This window comes from Bipolaris oryzae (assembly GCF_000523455.1).
Source record: "Bipolaris oryzae ATCC 44560 unplaced genomic scaffold scaffold_312, whole genome shotgun sequence".
Lineage (NCBI taxonomy): Eukaryota > Fungi > Ascomycota > Dothideomycetes > Pleosporales > Pleosporaceae > Bipolaris > Bipolaris oryzae.
The window spans coordinates 1-14,939 of NW_006911588.1; the positions used below are offsets into that span (position 1 = coordinate 1).

At 48.1% G+C, this 14,939-nt stretch overlaps 6 protein-coding genes across 6 annotated transcripts; 2 read left to right on the forward strand and 4 right to left on the reverse strand.

The window, feature by feature from the left end:
- Window positions 1–1,291: 1,291 nt before the first annotated feature.
- On the reverse strand, window positions 1,292–1,441 carry COCMIDRAFT_110272 (uncharacterized protein; the record flags this gene model as incomplete). Its single annotated transcript, XM_007695406.1, has 1 exon — window positions 1,292–1,441. A coding segment is annotated over one exon (150 nt), but the record flags the coding sequence as incomplete, so codon positions are not given.
- Window positions 1,442–4,119: 2,678 nt separating this feature from the next.
- On the reverse strand, window positions 4,120–5,126 carry COCMIDRAFT_110275 (uncharacterized protein; the record flags this gene model as incomplete). The annotated part of the gene is made up of 2 exons (XM_007695407.1): window positions 4,120–4,389; window positions 4,446–5,126. 2 exons carry the CDS (start codon window positions 5,124–5,126, stop codon window positions 4,120–4,122), a joined length of 951 nt encoding a protein of 316 aa, XP_007693597.1.
- Window positions 5,127–5,891: 765 nt separating this feature from the next.
- Window positions 5,892–7,045, reverse strand: COCMIDRAFT_41689 (uncharacterized protein; the record flags this gene model as incomplete). Its single annotated transcript, XM_007695408.1, has 3 exons — window positions 5,892–6,211; window positions 6,261–6,659; window positions 6,712–7,045. The coding sequence occupies 3 exons, from the start codon at window positions 7,043–7,045 to the stop codon at window positions 5,892–5,894; spliced, it is 1,053 nt and encodes a 350-aa protein (XP_007693598.1).
- A 477-nt stretch (window positions 7,046–7,522) lies between these two features.
- On the forward strand, window positions 7,523–9,790 carry COCMIDRAFT_110281 (uncharacterized protein; the record flags this gene model as incomplete). The annotated part of the gene is made up of 2 exons (XM_007695409.1): window positions 7,523–7,635; window positions 7,798–9,790. 2 exons carry the CDS (start codon window positions 7,523–7,525, stop codon window positions 9,788–9,790), a joined length of 2,106 nt encoding a protein of 701 aa, XP_007693599.1.
- A 2-nt stretch (window positions 9,791–9,792) lies between these two features.
- Window positions 9,793–11,307, reverse strand: COCMIDRAFT_110276 (uncharacterized protein; the record flags this gene model as incomplete). Its single annotated transcript, XM_007695410.1, has 2 exons — window positions 9,793–10,767; window positions 10,825–11,307. 2 exons carry the CDS (start codon window positions 11,305–11,307, stop codon window positions 9,793–9,795), a joined length of 1,458 nt encoding a protein of 485 aa, XP_007693600.1.
- Window positions 11,308–11,906: 599 nt separating this feature from the next.
- Window positions 11,907–13,707, forward strand: COCMIDRAFT_10124 (uncharacterized protein; the record flags this gene model as incomplete). Its single annotated transcript, XM_007695411.1, has 2 exons — window positions 11,907–12,080; window positions 12,136–13,707. 2 exons carry the CDS (start codon window positions 11,907–11,909, stop codon window positions 13,705–13,707), a joined length of 1,746 nt encoding a protein of 581 aa, XP_007693601.1.
- Window positions 13,708–14,939: the final 1,232 nt, after the last annotated feature.

Below are 14,939 nucleotides of genomic sequence, written 5' to 3' on the forward strand. Positions count from 1 at the left end.
AGCCTAATTAGAAATAGATTTAATATTCAGCTAGTTATACTAGTTTAAAAACTAGAACTTTTAGGAACACTCTTTTTTCATGTCACCCCTCTGTAAGATCAACGGCAAAAGTGGTTTCTGTCGAGAGCGGTTTAGTTACCAAGTCTTTAGGATCAAAGTTAGCGCTATATCTCAAGTCCAGTTAACCAAGTTACTTAAGTGTTTAATAAGTTGTTTATTGATTACTGTCTGCAAAACCCTCTTTTCGTGTGCGATGGTACCCATTGGCTCCAAGCCAGATACATGAGTTGCGAACTCCTGCACAGTAATTCAGCCTAAAAGAAAAAACGCACAATGCTGTAAATTGACACTAACGTGAGCAATTGCCTTAGAAAAATCCAAACGCCTGTCGTTGCGAATTCCATCCGCGTATGAACGCGGAAATACAAGGACTTCACTCGAGGCAGTGAGTAGCCTGTACGGCTCCTTGCCGTAGCGTTTCCTGGCCTCCTCGCATATTCTGGCACCATGCTGCGCAAATTCCAACCTTTTGGATATTACGAGTTGATACCATGCTGGGGGATTGGCTAGAGGTACCTTCGACCTGTTGAAGAAGACTAGAAACGAGACAAGGGCAACGATAGCGAGCGACACAGTAGTGGCTAGTGGTACCGCGTGCTTGATTATATCAAGAGACGGGTCCCATTGCACATTGGGCGTGCGTGAGGAGTGGGGAGCTGACATGTTGGGAAATTGGAAGAACCAACCAACCGGATTGCGACTGGTCTGTATAGTGTTGCGAAGGGCGTCGAGTCTTATAGTAGGAAGACATGTATGGTCTTCTTGCAGTCGAGATTGGACTCTCTGTGTCGGTTTTGGGTCGTCCGGCTTCCGTCCTTATCAATTACGGCTATCGGTATTTCCATCTACCGAAAGGATAGTGAATGTGCTACCGGCAACGACACGATCTATCCTCATCCAATAGGATGTTCAATACCGCATTACCCAAGCCACTAGTCTAGACGATCAAGAAGCGGCCTAATGAAATTTCTTTCAAAACCTCCGAAGGTGGCAAAGAATAGATTCAGTGCGTTTTGGATACCTCCGGGATCATGGTATCATGCCGTTTGTGAGGTTCTGCGAGTCACTGAGCTGACGGTCATGTTTACACATAAAGTTTTCGGCTATCTGATATGATTACTTAGCGCAGCCACTTTTCTCTTGTAAGAATTCGAATATCGACTCTTTGCTTTCGTTTTGTGATTCTCGGGACAGCTAAACAGAGTGGGCTCTCTGGCCTAGTTAGGAATAGCTATGGCATACTACATAGTATAGGGTACATACGCTGTATACGGTATATACGGTATACGGCAACCCAGCCGAGACTTAATATGAGATGAAACAGGGGTCGTCCCGGAACCCTTCTGGTGCCGTTCCGGTGCCGTTCCGGTGCCGCAAAAGCCTCATCTCTACACCATTCCTGCGCACGTATTATGCCCTGCTAATGCTAACAAGGCGGCGAAAGAGCTCTACGTAAACCAGAATGCATTCCCAGCGTTAGTAAAGTCATTTTTCAGTCTACGATCTCGGTAGCCATCTTTAAAATGTAGTAGAGATAGGCTGCAATTCACTTATTTTCCCTCATCCTAAAGATACAGGTATTCAGACAATAATGATCAGCTATGCAATGTACGATTGCAGACATCGTGTACGATTGCCATACTATGCCTTGTCGCCGCTAGAATCCCTCTACTGTATAAGTATACGCCATGCCAAGAAGGAAGGTCCGACCGACTTGGCATCACTGATGACGCCTGTGCGTTCACCAATCGCCAAACAACATCGTCGCCTCTGTGCTGTGGAACTAATACTTTTAGCTAAACTAGAGCAAACGGCTACTCTAACGGTAATAGATACACCATCTCAATAGTAACAATAATTTACATGTACACCTCACATTAACAACAATGTGGTCGCAAACTAAGCAAAAGACCATTGTAGAGAATTAATTAACGAGTCTGTACTTGTATAAATATGGACGTATATCTTGCGAGTGGCCGGGTAAGTATGCCGATCGACCGGGTATAGGAAGTAGCTGGAAACGTCCAGATCCTAGCGATTTAGGGCCCCTTGGTGGACCCACGGTATTCGGAAGAGATTTGGACCGAAAACATTGGCATGAAAACTACGTAGGTAGCTTCCAAAATTTATTGCGAATAGGGGGCATCTATATAACTACCGATATATTGCCGAAGCTTAATAGGCAGATCTTCGCCATAAATTACGCTCTCTATCTATGGTAAAATGCCTGCCTTACACCTAATTTAGTTAGTAGATTACAATCGAAAGGTAGCTTCTATGTAAATAATACGCATCTCTACAGCCCCAGCTTAGAAAAAGATATGCTATTTACGTACCAAGACCTGTCAGCCCGGTAGGTATCCCTGTTCGCAATAACTTTTGGAGGCCACCTCTGTACGCCCACCAAAACAACGTGACGTTAGTGAGGCGTGACTGTACACGAGTTTTATAAAATGACATAACTTTTCCTTATAGTGTATTCATCTAGATGTAAAGTCTAGCATTTTGACATACAAACCAAGTTTTTCTGATTGCGTTGTGGTGAAAGGGCTGATTGCTAGTGACAGCTCGATCTTGACAGGGGCTGTTTTTATCCAGATTTTTCGGTCAGATGAGACTGAGCCTTTTCGGTTGCTCCATTTTCCGGTTCCGTGTCCCAGCTAGTTTCAGCTAGCAGTGTGGCTATACTCATGTACATGGGTTGGAATAGGGAATTAAATAGCATTTTAATAGGAGCTTTTTTCTATGGTTACGTAGTGATTACGTTGTAGTTACGCGGGGATTGTTTAGGGCGGCTACAGTGTAGGCTGTGTTATGCTTTCACCTGACAGGCCTTGTTTTGATGTAGTAGCGCTAGCAAAATGGAACTATGTGTTGTAACTCTGTGAAAATGCATGCGAGTCAAACCTCATGACGTTTCCAGCCCCGTTTTGAAGATACATACAACCCTGCACTCACTTTAACCATGGTATATATCGCTAGACTGTCTAACAGAACAGTATTTAGATGTCTGCGATGAATTTGTGCTACTTCAATCTATCTGCAAGCTTGACGTTACAGCCACGGCAGATAGTTCTATTACACGAGGTTGGGCTATGCTATACTTCCCTAAAGTCGGTATAGGTTAGGTCGAGATATTTTTGAAGTATGCTTTGCAATTGTGTGCAGATTCTATCGGAGAAGAATTGTCATAATTGACTAACCGAAAGAAGAACGATAAACTCCATAATCGATATAGAAGAGCTAAGTATCGATCGGAGTAAAACCAGAAATTATGAGACTATGAGAACAAACAAATGAATCTCTTTATCCTCATACCTTGATTGCTTCCAATCTTGCCATTAGTATTTCTCCTCCCATCACTGATGGCATAACAATACGTTACGTGGCCTATGTGCCCCATGTTGATTACTACATCCTGACGTGGACTTCGGTTAGCTTTCAACTGTCCGTACTTCTCCAGGGAGAGAATTCTTCTTGTTAGCTAATCAAATACACAAAGAAGTCATTGGTGGAATTGCGCCTTCTCTAAGACACTACGCGCGCTGAAGGACCGTGTTCTGACGGTAAGATAGTCAAGACAGTAATAGAATTAAATGCCTGCACTACGCTGCGCAGCTAAATCATCGATGGTACGCAGGCGTTGAGTAGATCGAATAGACAACGAGTGCAGGAACTAGCTAATACTGCGCCGCTGTGGGTATAGAAAAATAAGTAGTTATGACAGCCCGCCTGGTGCTGAAGGGGGCGCAGCTTGAGCTCTAATTTTATCACCGCTAGCTAGGCTATCGAAGCCACTTGTTTTATATACTTTTTCTAGATACTCTGGCTAGTCTGGCTGGTGTTGAGGCTGGTTTTCTAATTAGAGTTTTGGTGTTTACTACGTGATTAGGCACTATCCGGAAACGGAGATTCCTAAAACCTTAGCATGGCCAATTAGCGTAGAGCTGCGACTAGACATTGCAAATAAAGCTATAGTGAGAAAGGGACAAAATACAAAGGCATCCATCATCTAAAAGCCCAAAAGGAACCCTACCCATGGCAATTCACTTCCACTGGCTATGCATACTGCCCAACCTGCTTCTCGCTCCACTCCCAAAAAGGTCCTGCTTTACCATCGGCCACAAGGTCTTTCCGGACCTCTACCGTTCTCCCCCAGGGGATAATCCAATCTCCTTCTTTGAGATTTGCAGCTTTAGGTGCCAGTCCTGCAAAAAGCTCCGTATAGGCACCATATACTGGCGCATGCTGAAAAGGCCTGGAAAGCAAACTCACCAAGGTCCCTGAATGCCGCGTTAACTCAGATTTGAGCAGGCCTGGATGAAGTGTCTGTCGCTTATTAGCTTAAAAGGAAATTATTGGATAACACGGAGAAACAAGCTTACAGTGCTAACCACTCCGCCGTTCTTATATCGTCTCTGATATTCAATCGCATGTAGCACGTTGCCTGCTTTGCTAATGGCGTGTTTTTTCGTTGCCGATTGGTCCTTCTTGAAATCGAGATTGTCCATGTCAACTCCACCCTTCGGTGCCACGACCTCTGCTGCGCTCGAGGACACCCAGATCACTCTGACACTACCAGGTGGACTTGATTTGGCAGTTTGCACGATTATTGGCGTAAGTAATTTTGTGAACAAGAAAGGTGCTAGACAATTCGTGCCGATTTGCAGTTCATATCCTTGCTCTGTCTTACTGCCCTGAGGTGGCATCATGACGCCTGCATTGTTGAAAAGCACATCCAGTCTCTTTTCCTTGCTCAGAAACTCTTCAGCAGAAGCCTTGATTCCTCGTAAATCATTGAGGTCTAGTTTGAGGAAGTGAAGTTGGCCTGTTGCATTTGGATGGCGCTCTTTGATCCAAGATATCGCAGTGTTCGCTTTCTCTGCGGAACGTGCCGCAACGTAAACTGTGCCGTTACGGCTATATAAGAGACGAGAGAGCTCTTTGCCCACACCTGCGGAGGCACCGGTGACGATGTAAACTTTTGATGTGAGGTCGGGAACGTTTTCTTCTGTGAATTTTGGAGCTGGAGGAAAGGCTTGGGAGAGTTGGCTGGCCATTTTCATACTGAGATCCTAAGATACCTCAGTAATGAGCCAATAGTCTTTGGTGTGTACCGGAACAATTGCTCAACATACCTGGGTCTTATTGAGAACTGCTTAACTGGGACTGAGGATATTGAATCGAACGAGGTACGAATAGCTCGGGTAATCAGACCAAATTTGTTCGAAAGTAGAAGTCTTTGTATCAGGTTTACGATCTGAGGTCTCGAGAGATTTATCGAATGCTGAATTGTACACTACATAGCACGTCTCTTCATTATCATCGTTCTCTTTATGGATATCCCCGTGCAAGTCTATTGACTTTCGGCCGGATTTAATCGTCGGCGTTAGTGAAGCCACTAGCAGTTGGACGAGTTGCGCGAAACTACTCCTCGTTTATTTTCCTTGTCAGCAGTGACATCCCGTCTTTAGCAACAGAAGATGGGGGTAGGATCATGTGACGACTCGGATTTAAGGCGCTACTTCCATGGGATTTTTCGTCCGCCGCTTAGTCTACTCAGCATTGGCCTGGCATACTAATTACGTAGTGCATGAAACTTTGCTCGTCGCCATACTTTTAGACAGTATTCGAGACGATATGACAGGGCATAAGGATCAATAACCGTAGTGATTTTCAGAGAATTTATTATAGATATGATGTAGATATGTACATTGATTAGAGCAAAGCAAGACCATGTAAGGAGAGGGCGACTACTTAGTGCAATCGGAGGTAACTCCGTAAAATGATTGCATGACATCTGTCAATGCTATATTCTGCCTTACGGCACCTCATGCCGTAGTGCCTACCCGTGCTGTTGCTGCCTTTACTTCTGTCACTTTGGGTATCGACTCTCTCTCCTTCTCCAGCTTCTCTTGTATGGCTTGATAGTTTCTACTCATAGCATTCCTGGTAAACTCCTCCCCTGTCACCATTGGATACCTCTTTAATGGGCCTTGAATCTTGGCGTTTTTGCATGGCTGGTTGAAGAAAGCAATGCTGTATCGTTCCCCATAGTAGTCGTCTGGCTCGCATGGCGCCTTGACCCGATGAAAGGTCGATTTGAAGCGGTCATCAGACCATGACATGAGCAAGTCGCCGACATTGCATACTATAGAAGTTCAGCGCATTGTTGATATCCAGGCCAAAAACAAACGTACCGATTGCATTATTCTCGACATCAGGTTCGACTTTTGTCCATGCGTCGCCATACCCAAATGAAGTCGAAACTTCCCTTCCTGGACATATCTCAAGGCCCGACTGACCAGCTTTCTGAAACAACAAAGTCAAGAAGTCCCAGTCCGCATGCGCACCGGCCCTGTGATAGACCTGCCCGGCCGATTCTTGCACTTTGGGTGTTTCAAAATAGTGCAGGAGCCGACAAACAGTCTGACACTCTGGTCGGCTGACGTCATGGGCTTTGACAAAGTAGTCGTCTTCAAACTTCAGGCCTCTCGCAAAACACTTCATGAGCTTTTCGCTCACCGCTTGTGCTTGATGCATGAACTCCAAGGCTTGCGTCTGAAAGCCCGGCAATGCCTCCTCATCCAGCCAGCGTCCTTTCTTCCATCAGTTTCGCAAACAAAGTATAACCTTGCAATCGTAACTCACCATTCATGGCCTCTCCAAATTGCATCTGGTACGACTCTTTGCGATCAACGGCTCCTGTCGAGGGTCTTATCTGGGCATTCTTCTCCCATCCAGCGTTATGCTGAGGAGAGAAGGGTACCCTTGACTTTACGTCGTCCGACTGATTGAAGAAGCGTGATGACTGATCAAAGATGCGATCAATAGAGTCACGACTGATTCCATGATCTACAATGCAAAAGAAACCGTGATTTTCTGCGGCATCGACGAGCTCCTTGGTGATCTCATCCACCCGTGAGTCGAAATCGCGAAGCGAAATGGTCGGCACAGGACGATCAATATATTTTGTGGGCGCCATAAGGAAATGCTGATGATGTGAATTGTTCACTATTGATGAGCTGCAGTTTCAAACCTCAGTTCAATGACCTACCATACTTCCTCTTATGTCCTGTCACGTCTTTCAAGATGTATACTCCTCGAGCGGAGATCATCAAACTCGAAATCGCGGTGGTCGATGCGGCCGTTGGGTCCGGCCGCTGTTGGCGGCAAGTGATGGCAGTGTAACGATAAGCATTCAATGTGCATACTTGGGGCGGGTGGGGCATGCGAGACTAGATTGGGTATAGATAAGGCCACCCTCAGTGCCGTCCGCCATCTCGGCCGCCCCCTGCTCCTCGTCCTCGCCATCTCAACATATCGACTCATTGATCCACCTGCTGCTACTACGTCCTGTATGTGCATGCTATTGCCACGTGATGCTAACAATTGGGTCTTTGATGTCTCGGAACGCTCTCGAACTCAACTACCAACCTGATATCGACTGTTCTCAATATCCATGGACGACAGTAACTCTCTCAAAGGGCAAAGAGCCCGCTTGACATGCACAGAATGCTATAGGAGGAAGATCAAGTGCGATAAGAATGTGCCTTGCAGTACCTGCATCAAAAGGTTAGCACCTCTCTTCACGTTGTAGCCTGCGATGTATAAGCCTGCGGCTGAGCTAGCAGGCTGAGACCATCTACTATGATTATTTTGCCTGGAGGTCTCTGTACAAATTAACCGAATTTATCGAAGCTCCTTCTGCAACGTATGATGCTAAGTCACCACTAGAGGTTACGCAAGCTTTTGTGCAAGAGAGGATGCTTCAACTATACCATCGGTGCCCCCTCCTGCTTACCAAGCCCAAAGAGTTCCAACAGCATCCGACGGTTTCATGCGCACAATTTTAGAACGTGTAGACGAGCTTGAATCCAAGCTGGGGGGACGACACGATGCACGTTTGAGCGAAGTGCCCTTTCCGCATCCCGAAGATGCTTCAACGAGCCCACCGCATGACCATGAACCGACTTCTCCTCTACAAGAAAACACGGCCGATGTACCACCCGAGGCTGGCGATACGGCTACTGTCCTGGAGTTTCTAGCATGGGGTCGCAAGAAAGATGCGCAATACGGGTCATCGGCAGAGCACAACAGTGGGCCGAGACGGTTCAGTGTAGGGCAAGATGACCCAACGACCGCATCCAACACCATGACCGAGGCTAGCAGAGACGCACAGCTCGATATTCTAGAAGCTCTTCTTCCTAGCAAGGATCATCTTTTACAGCTTGTTGAATACCACGACAGCTCTATCCTCTGGTACCATTGCTCCTACTCGTCAACAATATTCAATCATGATTTGGATCTATTTTTCACTGAGTACGAAAGCAATGTACACAGCGAGAATCTGAACCTACAGTGGCTAGGACTTCTGTTTTCCATAATTACTGGAAGCATCACATGTGCGCCACCCTCTGCATACCGGTTATGGGGATTCTCGTCAGCCGAAAAGACAGCCTTGTCAAAAAGATGGTACGAAGCAAGTGTGACATGTCTTAACATTGCATGTTATATTGAGAACCATACCATCTATTCTGTACAAACAATCGCCACTCTGACAATCGCGGCTCACGTTTTGGGCAAATCAAATAGCCAATCGGTCTTGCTTGCCTCAGCTGGACGTATTGCGCAAAGCCTAGGTCTGCACCGCCTTGGCCCTGAGGGCACACCTACTACTGTTTCCCAACAGCAACTTCGCCACCGCGAAATGGGACGAAGAGTCTTCAACCAGCTCTGTACGCAAGACTGGTTTCAGATTCCATTTTCCGAATCTTATTCACTCAACCCCCGCTTCTGTCAGAACGCAAAACTCTTGAATTGCAATGACGACGACATGATACCTCAGCCTTTGTCTGTACCAACCCGAGCAAGCTATTGTAGTTACCGTTATGACATTGCTAAACTTATGCCACAACTTCTGGATGCTATGGCTGACTGCAACACGCTATTTACAAAGTACGAAAAAGTACTGCAGTATGACGAGAAAATGCGCAAGCTTGCCACGGCCTGTATGCCGACTTTTCTATCGACCAACGCTCCCGTATCCAACGACTGGCCGATCCATGTAGGGTGGGCTCGACGGTCTTTGGCCATCTGCGCTTCACACAAGATCATCATGATACATCGAAAATTCCTGGGACTTTCGTTTACTAACTCAGCCTTTTCGTTTACCCGCCGCACATGCATTGCAGCGTCGAAGACCATCCTGAAAGAAGCATTATCGGAAAATGATGAGCGAGCCCCTGTTTTATGGATTGAGCAGGCGTTCTCGATTGCGGCAGGCATCATTCTCAGCCTCGATGCGTTGCATCGAAGCGCAGACGAAAAAGAAGTCGAGGAACACATGAAGCTTGTTGCGGACACAATCGAATACTTGAAAGGTTTCGACGAGAGCAAGATCGCTTCACGTGGTATTCATTTACTTTCAGCGTTGCAAAGGGAGATCCGAGAAGGGGGAACGATTGGAAGTAGAAAGCGCCCGCGAGCAGTAGAGTCCAGTGATGCTGCTTGTTCATCGAGGAAGCGGGCCCGCATGTTGGATGTGGAAAGTTTCATCAGCAATATGTCGCAACATCTTCAAGTGACTATCCCCACCTCTGCACCAACAACGCAAGTTCCCGACTATGTGGGGGATGCTTCATGGGACTCTTTTATGAATATGTTGCCGCCACAAACGGTTTTGGGAGGGCACAGTCTTTTTGATGATTTGCTTTCATTTCGGTTCTGAGTCTATACATATTTCAACGACATGTGGTTTCTCGCACCCACGCCGCTTCTTTGCCGTATGCCTGCTATCGAATCCCTTGCCTGATCCATGATTATACATTCGTCAATGTGCAATAAACGTCCCTTGCTGACAAGGACCTGGCCGTCCACAATCACAGTGTCGACATCTGCTCCAGAAGAGTGAACAAGCACCGTGACTGGATCCATACCACCAGTGCTCTGCTCAGACGCGACCCATGGGATGTTTGATACGCCTCTCGGTTCAACAACGACAACATCCGCCTTCTTCCCCACCTCTAAACTACCAATCTCTTTATCCAACCCTAATGCTTTAGCACCGTTTATCGTAGCAAATTCCAAGACATCGTATGCACTCAGCACACCAGCCTGTTGCCTCACCCCACCATGTAGTATCGCCGCGAGATGCATCTCCCGGAACATGTCATACGTGTTGTTGCAAGGCGCGCCATCTGTTCCCAGTGCTACATTGACGCCGCTCGCAACCATATCCGGTATGCTCGCGACTCCAGACCCAAGCTTCAGATTGCTCGTCGGATTGTGCGAGACAGTACTGTTGCTCTCACGTAATACGTCGTAATCGCCAGCTGCTGGATCCAGGTGTACGCAATGTGCAAATACGCTTTTCGGGCCTGTTAGCGAGGCATCGCGGCAGAACTGCATGGGACTGCATTGGTAGTATTCGTGGTAAATAGGAAGGTCCTTGGGCGCTTCTGCGCAGTGCATGGTAACGCCGATATTTTGCGATCGCGCTGTCTCGCCTATTGAGGCGTGTGCGGCCATTGGAGAGCCTCGAGGTGTTCCGGCGGCGAACCACACATGTAAACGGTCGTTGCAGGTGCTGTGGTGTTTCTTGTGGGCTGAAAGGGCGGCAGCTACAGACATGGAGTCGACGTCACGGTCTCTTGCATCCTTCATGTTGAGATTTGCATTCGTTTCAGCGACTTTGATCAGTTTTCCCTTGGTAGCCCGTCAGTTGTTGTCCAGTGACTTTGGTCATTTTCCCTCTAAACTCACTAGGCAAGCTCGTATGCCGGTCTCTTGTACAGCTCGAACTACGTTTTCAAGCCCGCTTCTGTGCGTGAGCATGGCTTCGAGGAAACATGTTGTTCCCGTCTTGAGCATTTCTGCTATCGTCAACATGGACGCTGCGTAGCCATCGTCTTCGGCATAGTTTGCTTCTAACGGCCATACCGCGTCGCACAGCCAGTTGTGAAGTGGAAGGTCTTCGGCAAGGCCCCGTAATAATGACTGTGCTAGATGTGCGTGTGTGTTGATCAGGCCAGGAATAACGATTTTGTTCGTACAATCTATGATTTCGAGATCTGGGTTATTTTCCGATTGCACTTGGTTCAAGAGTTCTGCGGTCTTTCCAATCAATGAGATGCGACCGTTTTCGATGAGCAGAGCGCCGTCCAGGATGACTTCCCGGCTCTTGTTGACAGTGATGATAGTCGCGTGGACCAATAGTCGTCTAGGAGCTGCACTTATTGAACTCATCGCTCCCTTGGCAAGAGTTGAGGCCTCTTAGGAGTATTGTGACGTCTGCGGTAAAGTCAGGTGTTAAACATAGCCAGCCTTCTTCCTTGAGATGTCAATGTATAAGAATTGGAATATGAATAGAGCCATCAAGTACAAGCGGGGTCTGAAACTAAATAGCACGTGCCTTTAGTTAGCCAGTCAATTTCTGTACAAATAAAGATCAGCTATCCTCTTAACTATGCGTACAGTGTTGTGTATACTACCAATCACTGCTTGCGGCAGCTCGCCTAAAAGTGACAAGGGACGGCCGACGCTAACATGATAGCATCCCCTTATCGTCATACTGTCTACCCTACTTCACAGGACATGCCGACAAAGTTATTGTGCTCATTGATCATTATTCTACCTCTGATAGCGGGTCTCCAGTGGATTGGCTATCGCGGGATTCTGCGAACTCGCGAGCGCCTATCATAGGAAACGCGCGCCGTCGGCTTAGCACCGCGAAATGGCAATGACAGGGACCATGTTGTATATACATAGAGCGCGGTTGCGTCTATGGACTTACGCAAAGCTACTTGAGATCGTAGCTGACGCTTCAATCTGAACTGATAGCAGCCATGGCCATGGAACCTCCAAGTGAGATGGAGCAAAAGTCAAAGTACGCCGAAGAGACAGGACCATATTCACCCGTAACCAGTCACGAAGTAGGCACTGTAACGACAAAAGGGCAAGGCACACTTGCAGAGCTCAAATACTCGTTTATGACGAAAGATGGTTGGATCGGTAACTACGTGAGTTTATCTTTTAGAAATGTTACTCAGGATATCAAATGCTAACAACACCGAGGACTACGTCTACCTAATCACCCCAAACATCTGGCCTTTGAACAGAAAATACAAAAATTACAAAGCCCCCTTCTACGGCCTAAACGACCGCGTACCCATCCTCCTAACCCTCCTTCTCGGCCTCCAACACGCCCTCACCATGATCGGCTCCATCGTCTCCCCACCCCTCGCCATCGCCTCCGGCGCCTTCAACTTCGACCCAGAAATGACCACCTACCTCGTCTCCACCGCCTTCATCACTACAGGCCTCGCAACCGCCCTCCAAGTAACCCGGCTCCACATCCTGAAAACCCCCTTCTTCATCGGCACCGGCCTCCTCAGCGTCGTCGGCCCAACCTTCGACATCCTCCCCATCGTCTTCAACTACGCCGCTCTCCGCTACAAATCCGGTACTTGCCCTGTCCTCCCGGACGGAACACAAGCACCGTGCCCAGACGCCTGGGGCGCATGCCTAGGCACCATGCTCTGCTGCGTCTGGATCCAAATAGCTATGGCCTTCGTACCCCCCAAGCTTCTCAATAGGATCTTCCCAAAACTCATCACGGGGTCCCTACTTACGCTAATCGGCGTGTACCTCGTTGGCAACGGACTGCAGAACTGGGGCGGGTCATCGAATTGCCATGGTGGAGAGGGATTCTACGCGCTTTGTCCTGATGTTTCTGCGCCGAGGCCCTTGGTTTGGGGGCATCCGAAGTTGATCGGGCTGGGGTTTAGCGTGTTTGCTACGATTGTCTTAGTAGAAGCTGTGGGTGCGCCGCTCATGCGCTCCGCTTCTGTAGTCATCGGGTTGGCGGTTGGCTGCGCCGTGTCGGGCGCAACGGGATACTGGTCTACGGAGCAGCTGGAGCGAGCGCCTGGCGGCACCTTTCTCTGGGTACATACGTTCAAGTTGTCTGTCGATGGAGCCCTGGTCTTACCCATGATTATCATGTTTGCGTGTCAGGCTGTGTCGTGCATCCCGGATATCCTGGCTACGGCCGAGCTATCTGATGTGGATATCGAGGGTACCGTGTTCAACAGCAGAGTCCAGGGCGGTATCTTGTGCGATGGCATTGGCAGTTTCCTCAGTGCACTTGCGACCGGTCCACCGATGGTCAGCCAAGCCGGCAACAATGGCGTGATTGTGCTTACGGGCTGTACGTCTCGTCGAGCGGGTTGGGCAGCAAGTGGGTTTCTGGTTCTCATGGGAATCGTTGCTAAATTTGGGGCTGTCTTTGCTTCTATGCCTCCTTCGGTGCTCGGTGGTATGCAGGTCTTTCTCTACAGCACCATTGCCGTAGCGGGCATTCGCGTCCTCGCACTCATCTCGTGGACACGTCGCGACCGCTTCATTCTCGCCGTCGCACTGGGTATCGGATTTATGGATATCTGTCAACCTGACTGGTTTGCGCAGGTTCTGGCGTACAGCGGGCCAAACGAGAACTTGATCGGGTTCGAGCAAGGAATCAATCTTGCGGTTGAAACGCCATTTGTCATTGCTGCTATTGTAGGCGTAATCCTAAACGCAGTACTTCCGAAAGATCAAAGTGCTGTACCGATCTTGGCATATGGCAACGAACGAAGGGCGCCCTAGGATTACCATGCGTGAAGATTAGTTCGATCCTGATAGCTTCAGCTTCCGATATCGTCATGTAACAATTTACATTTTGGCATTACGGAATCTCAGGCCCGAAATCTCTTGGTATAAGCCAGCAAAGCAGCGTTGTCCCTGCCAAAGAGCCATCGACGGATAGATCAGTTTCGCTACTTAGTAGCCTCACCAAGTTCCGGGGTCGCCAAGCTTTTCCAATCCCGAGAGACATTCGAACACTACTGTATACGTACTCCCTTACGTACAGCAATGAGGACGTTGGGGGCACATGCATCTTCACCTCCAAGCGCCCAGTTGCAGCCCCCGTCGTAAAGCAAGCAAGCACCGCCCATCACTCCTCATACCGGAAACCTATGCATAACCACCAATATAACATTCTCGTACTCCCACATCACGTACGAAGTCACTATACTAGCGGCCTCAAATCCAACCACCGTCACTCCGTCATCCCCACCCCATGATGCTCCCCCCCATGTCTAACCCACATCTTGTGCTCCCCACCTCAAGCGGATATCTCCGGGCCCCATCCATTCGCCTTTTCCCACTTATACACGAGTAAAAGAGTGGGTGGGGTACGCACATCGTATACACGCACTTACTCGCATACATACTCCGTAACTACAAAGAAAAGTCTCAAAAAAAAAACGAGCGATTTTTTTAAAACGCACCGGGGATGCACCAACACACGATAAATGACACCCCCCTCCCTCCTATTCCCGCGGCTTACATATTTAGTTAGTCCCCATGGGAACAAAGAAAAAGCGAAAGAAACCCAAAAAAGAAAGGCCGATAACCGCGCTAAATTATGTTTGAAGCAAAACATGTGCGCATCAAGTTTAGCAAGAAAATTGCGTAGTTAGTCAGATAAGAAGCGCGATCGGTGAGGCGGTGGGTTGGGTTGGGTTTATCCCTCAAAGGGAAGGGGAGAGAGAGACAGACGGCGGGGGTAATCCCCTCCCCCTTCGCTATACCGAAGAGTCCGAATAGCGAAGGAAGATCCACTCTTTTTTCCCTCTCTCTCTCTCTCTCTCTTTTTCTCTTCGGTCGCCGGACTTTCTTTTCTTGCAAGGAATGGGGGAAAGAGAAAGAAGAAGAAAAATATATTATCGGGGTAGGCTGTAGTAAGTAGATTACGGGCCGAAACGTTACACAAGGTGACGTAGGAGACTTAAGTAGAGAAGGAAGAAGATGATGATGAAGAAGCGCCGGAAATG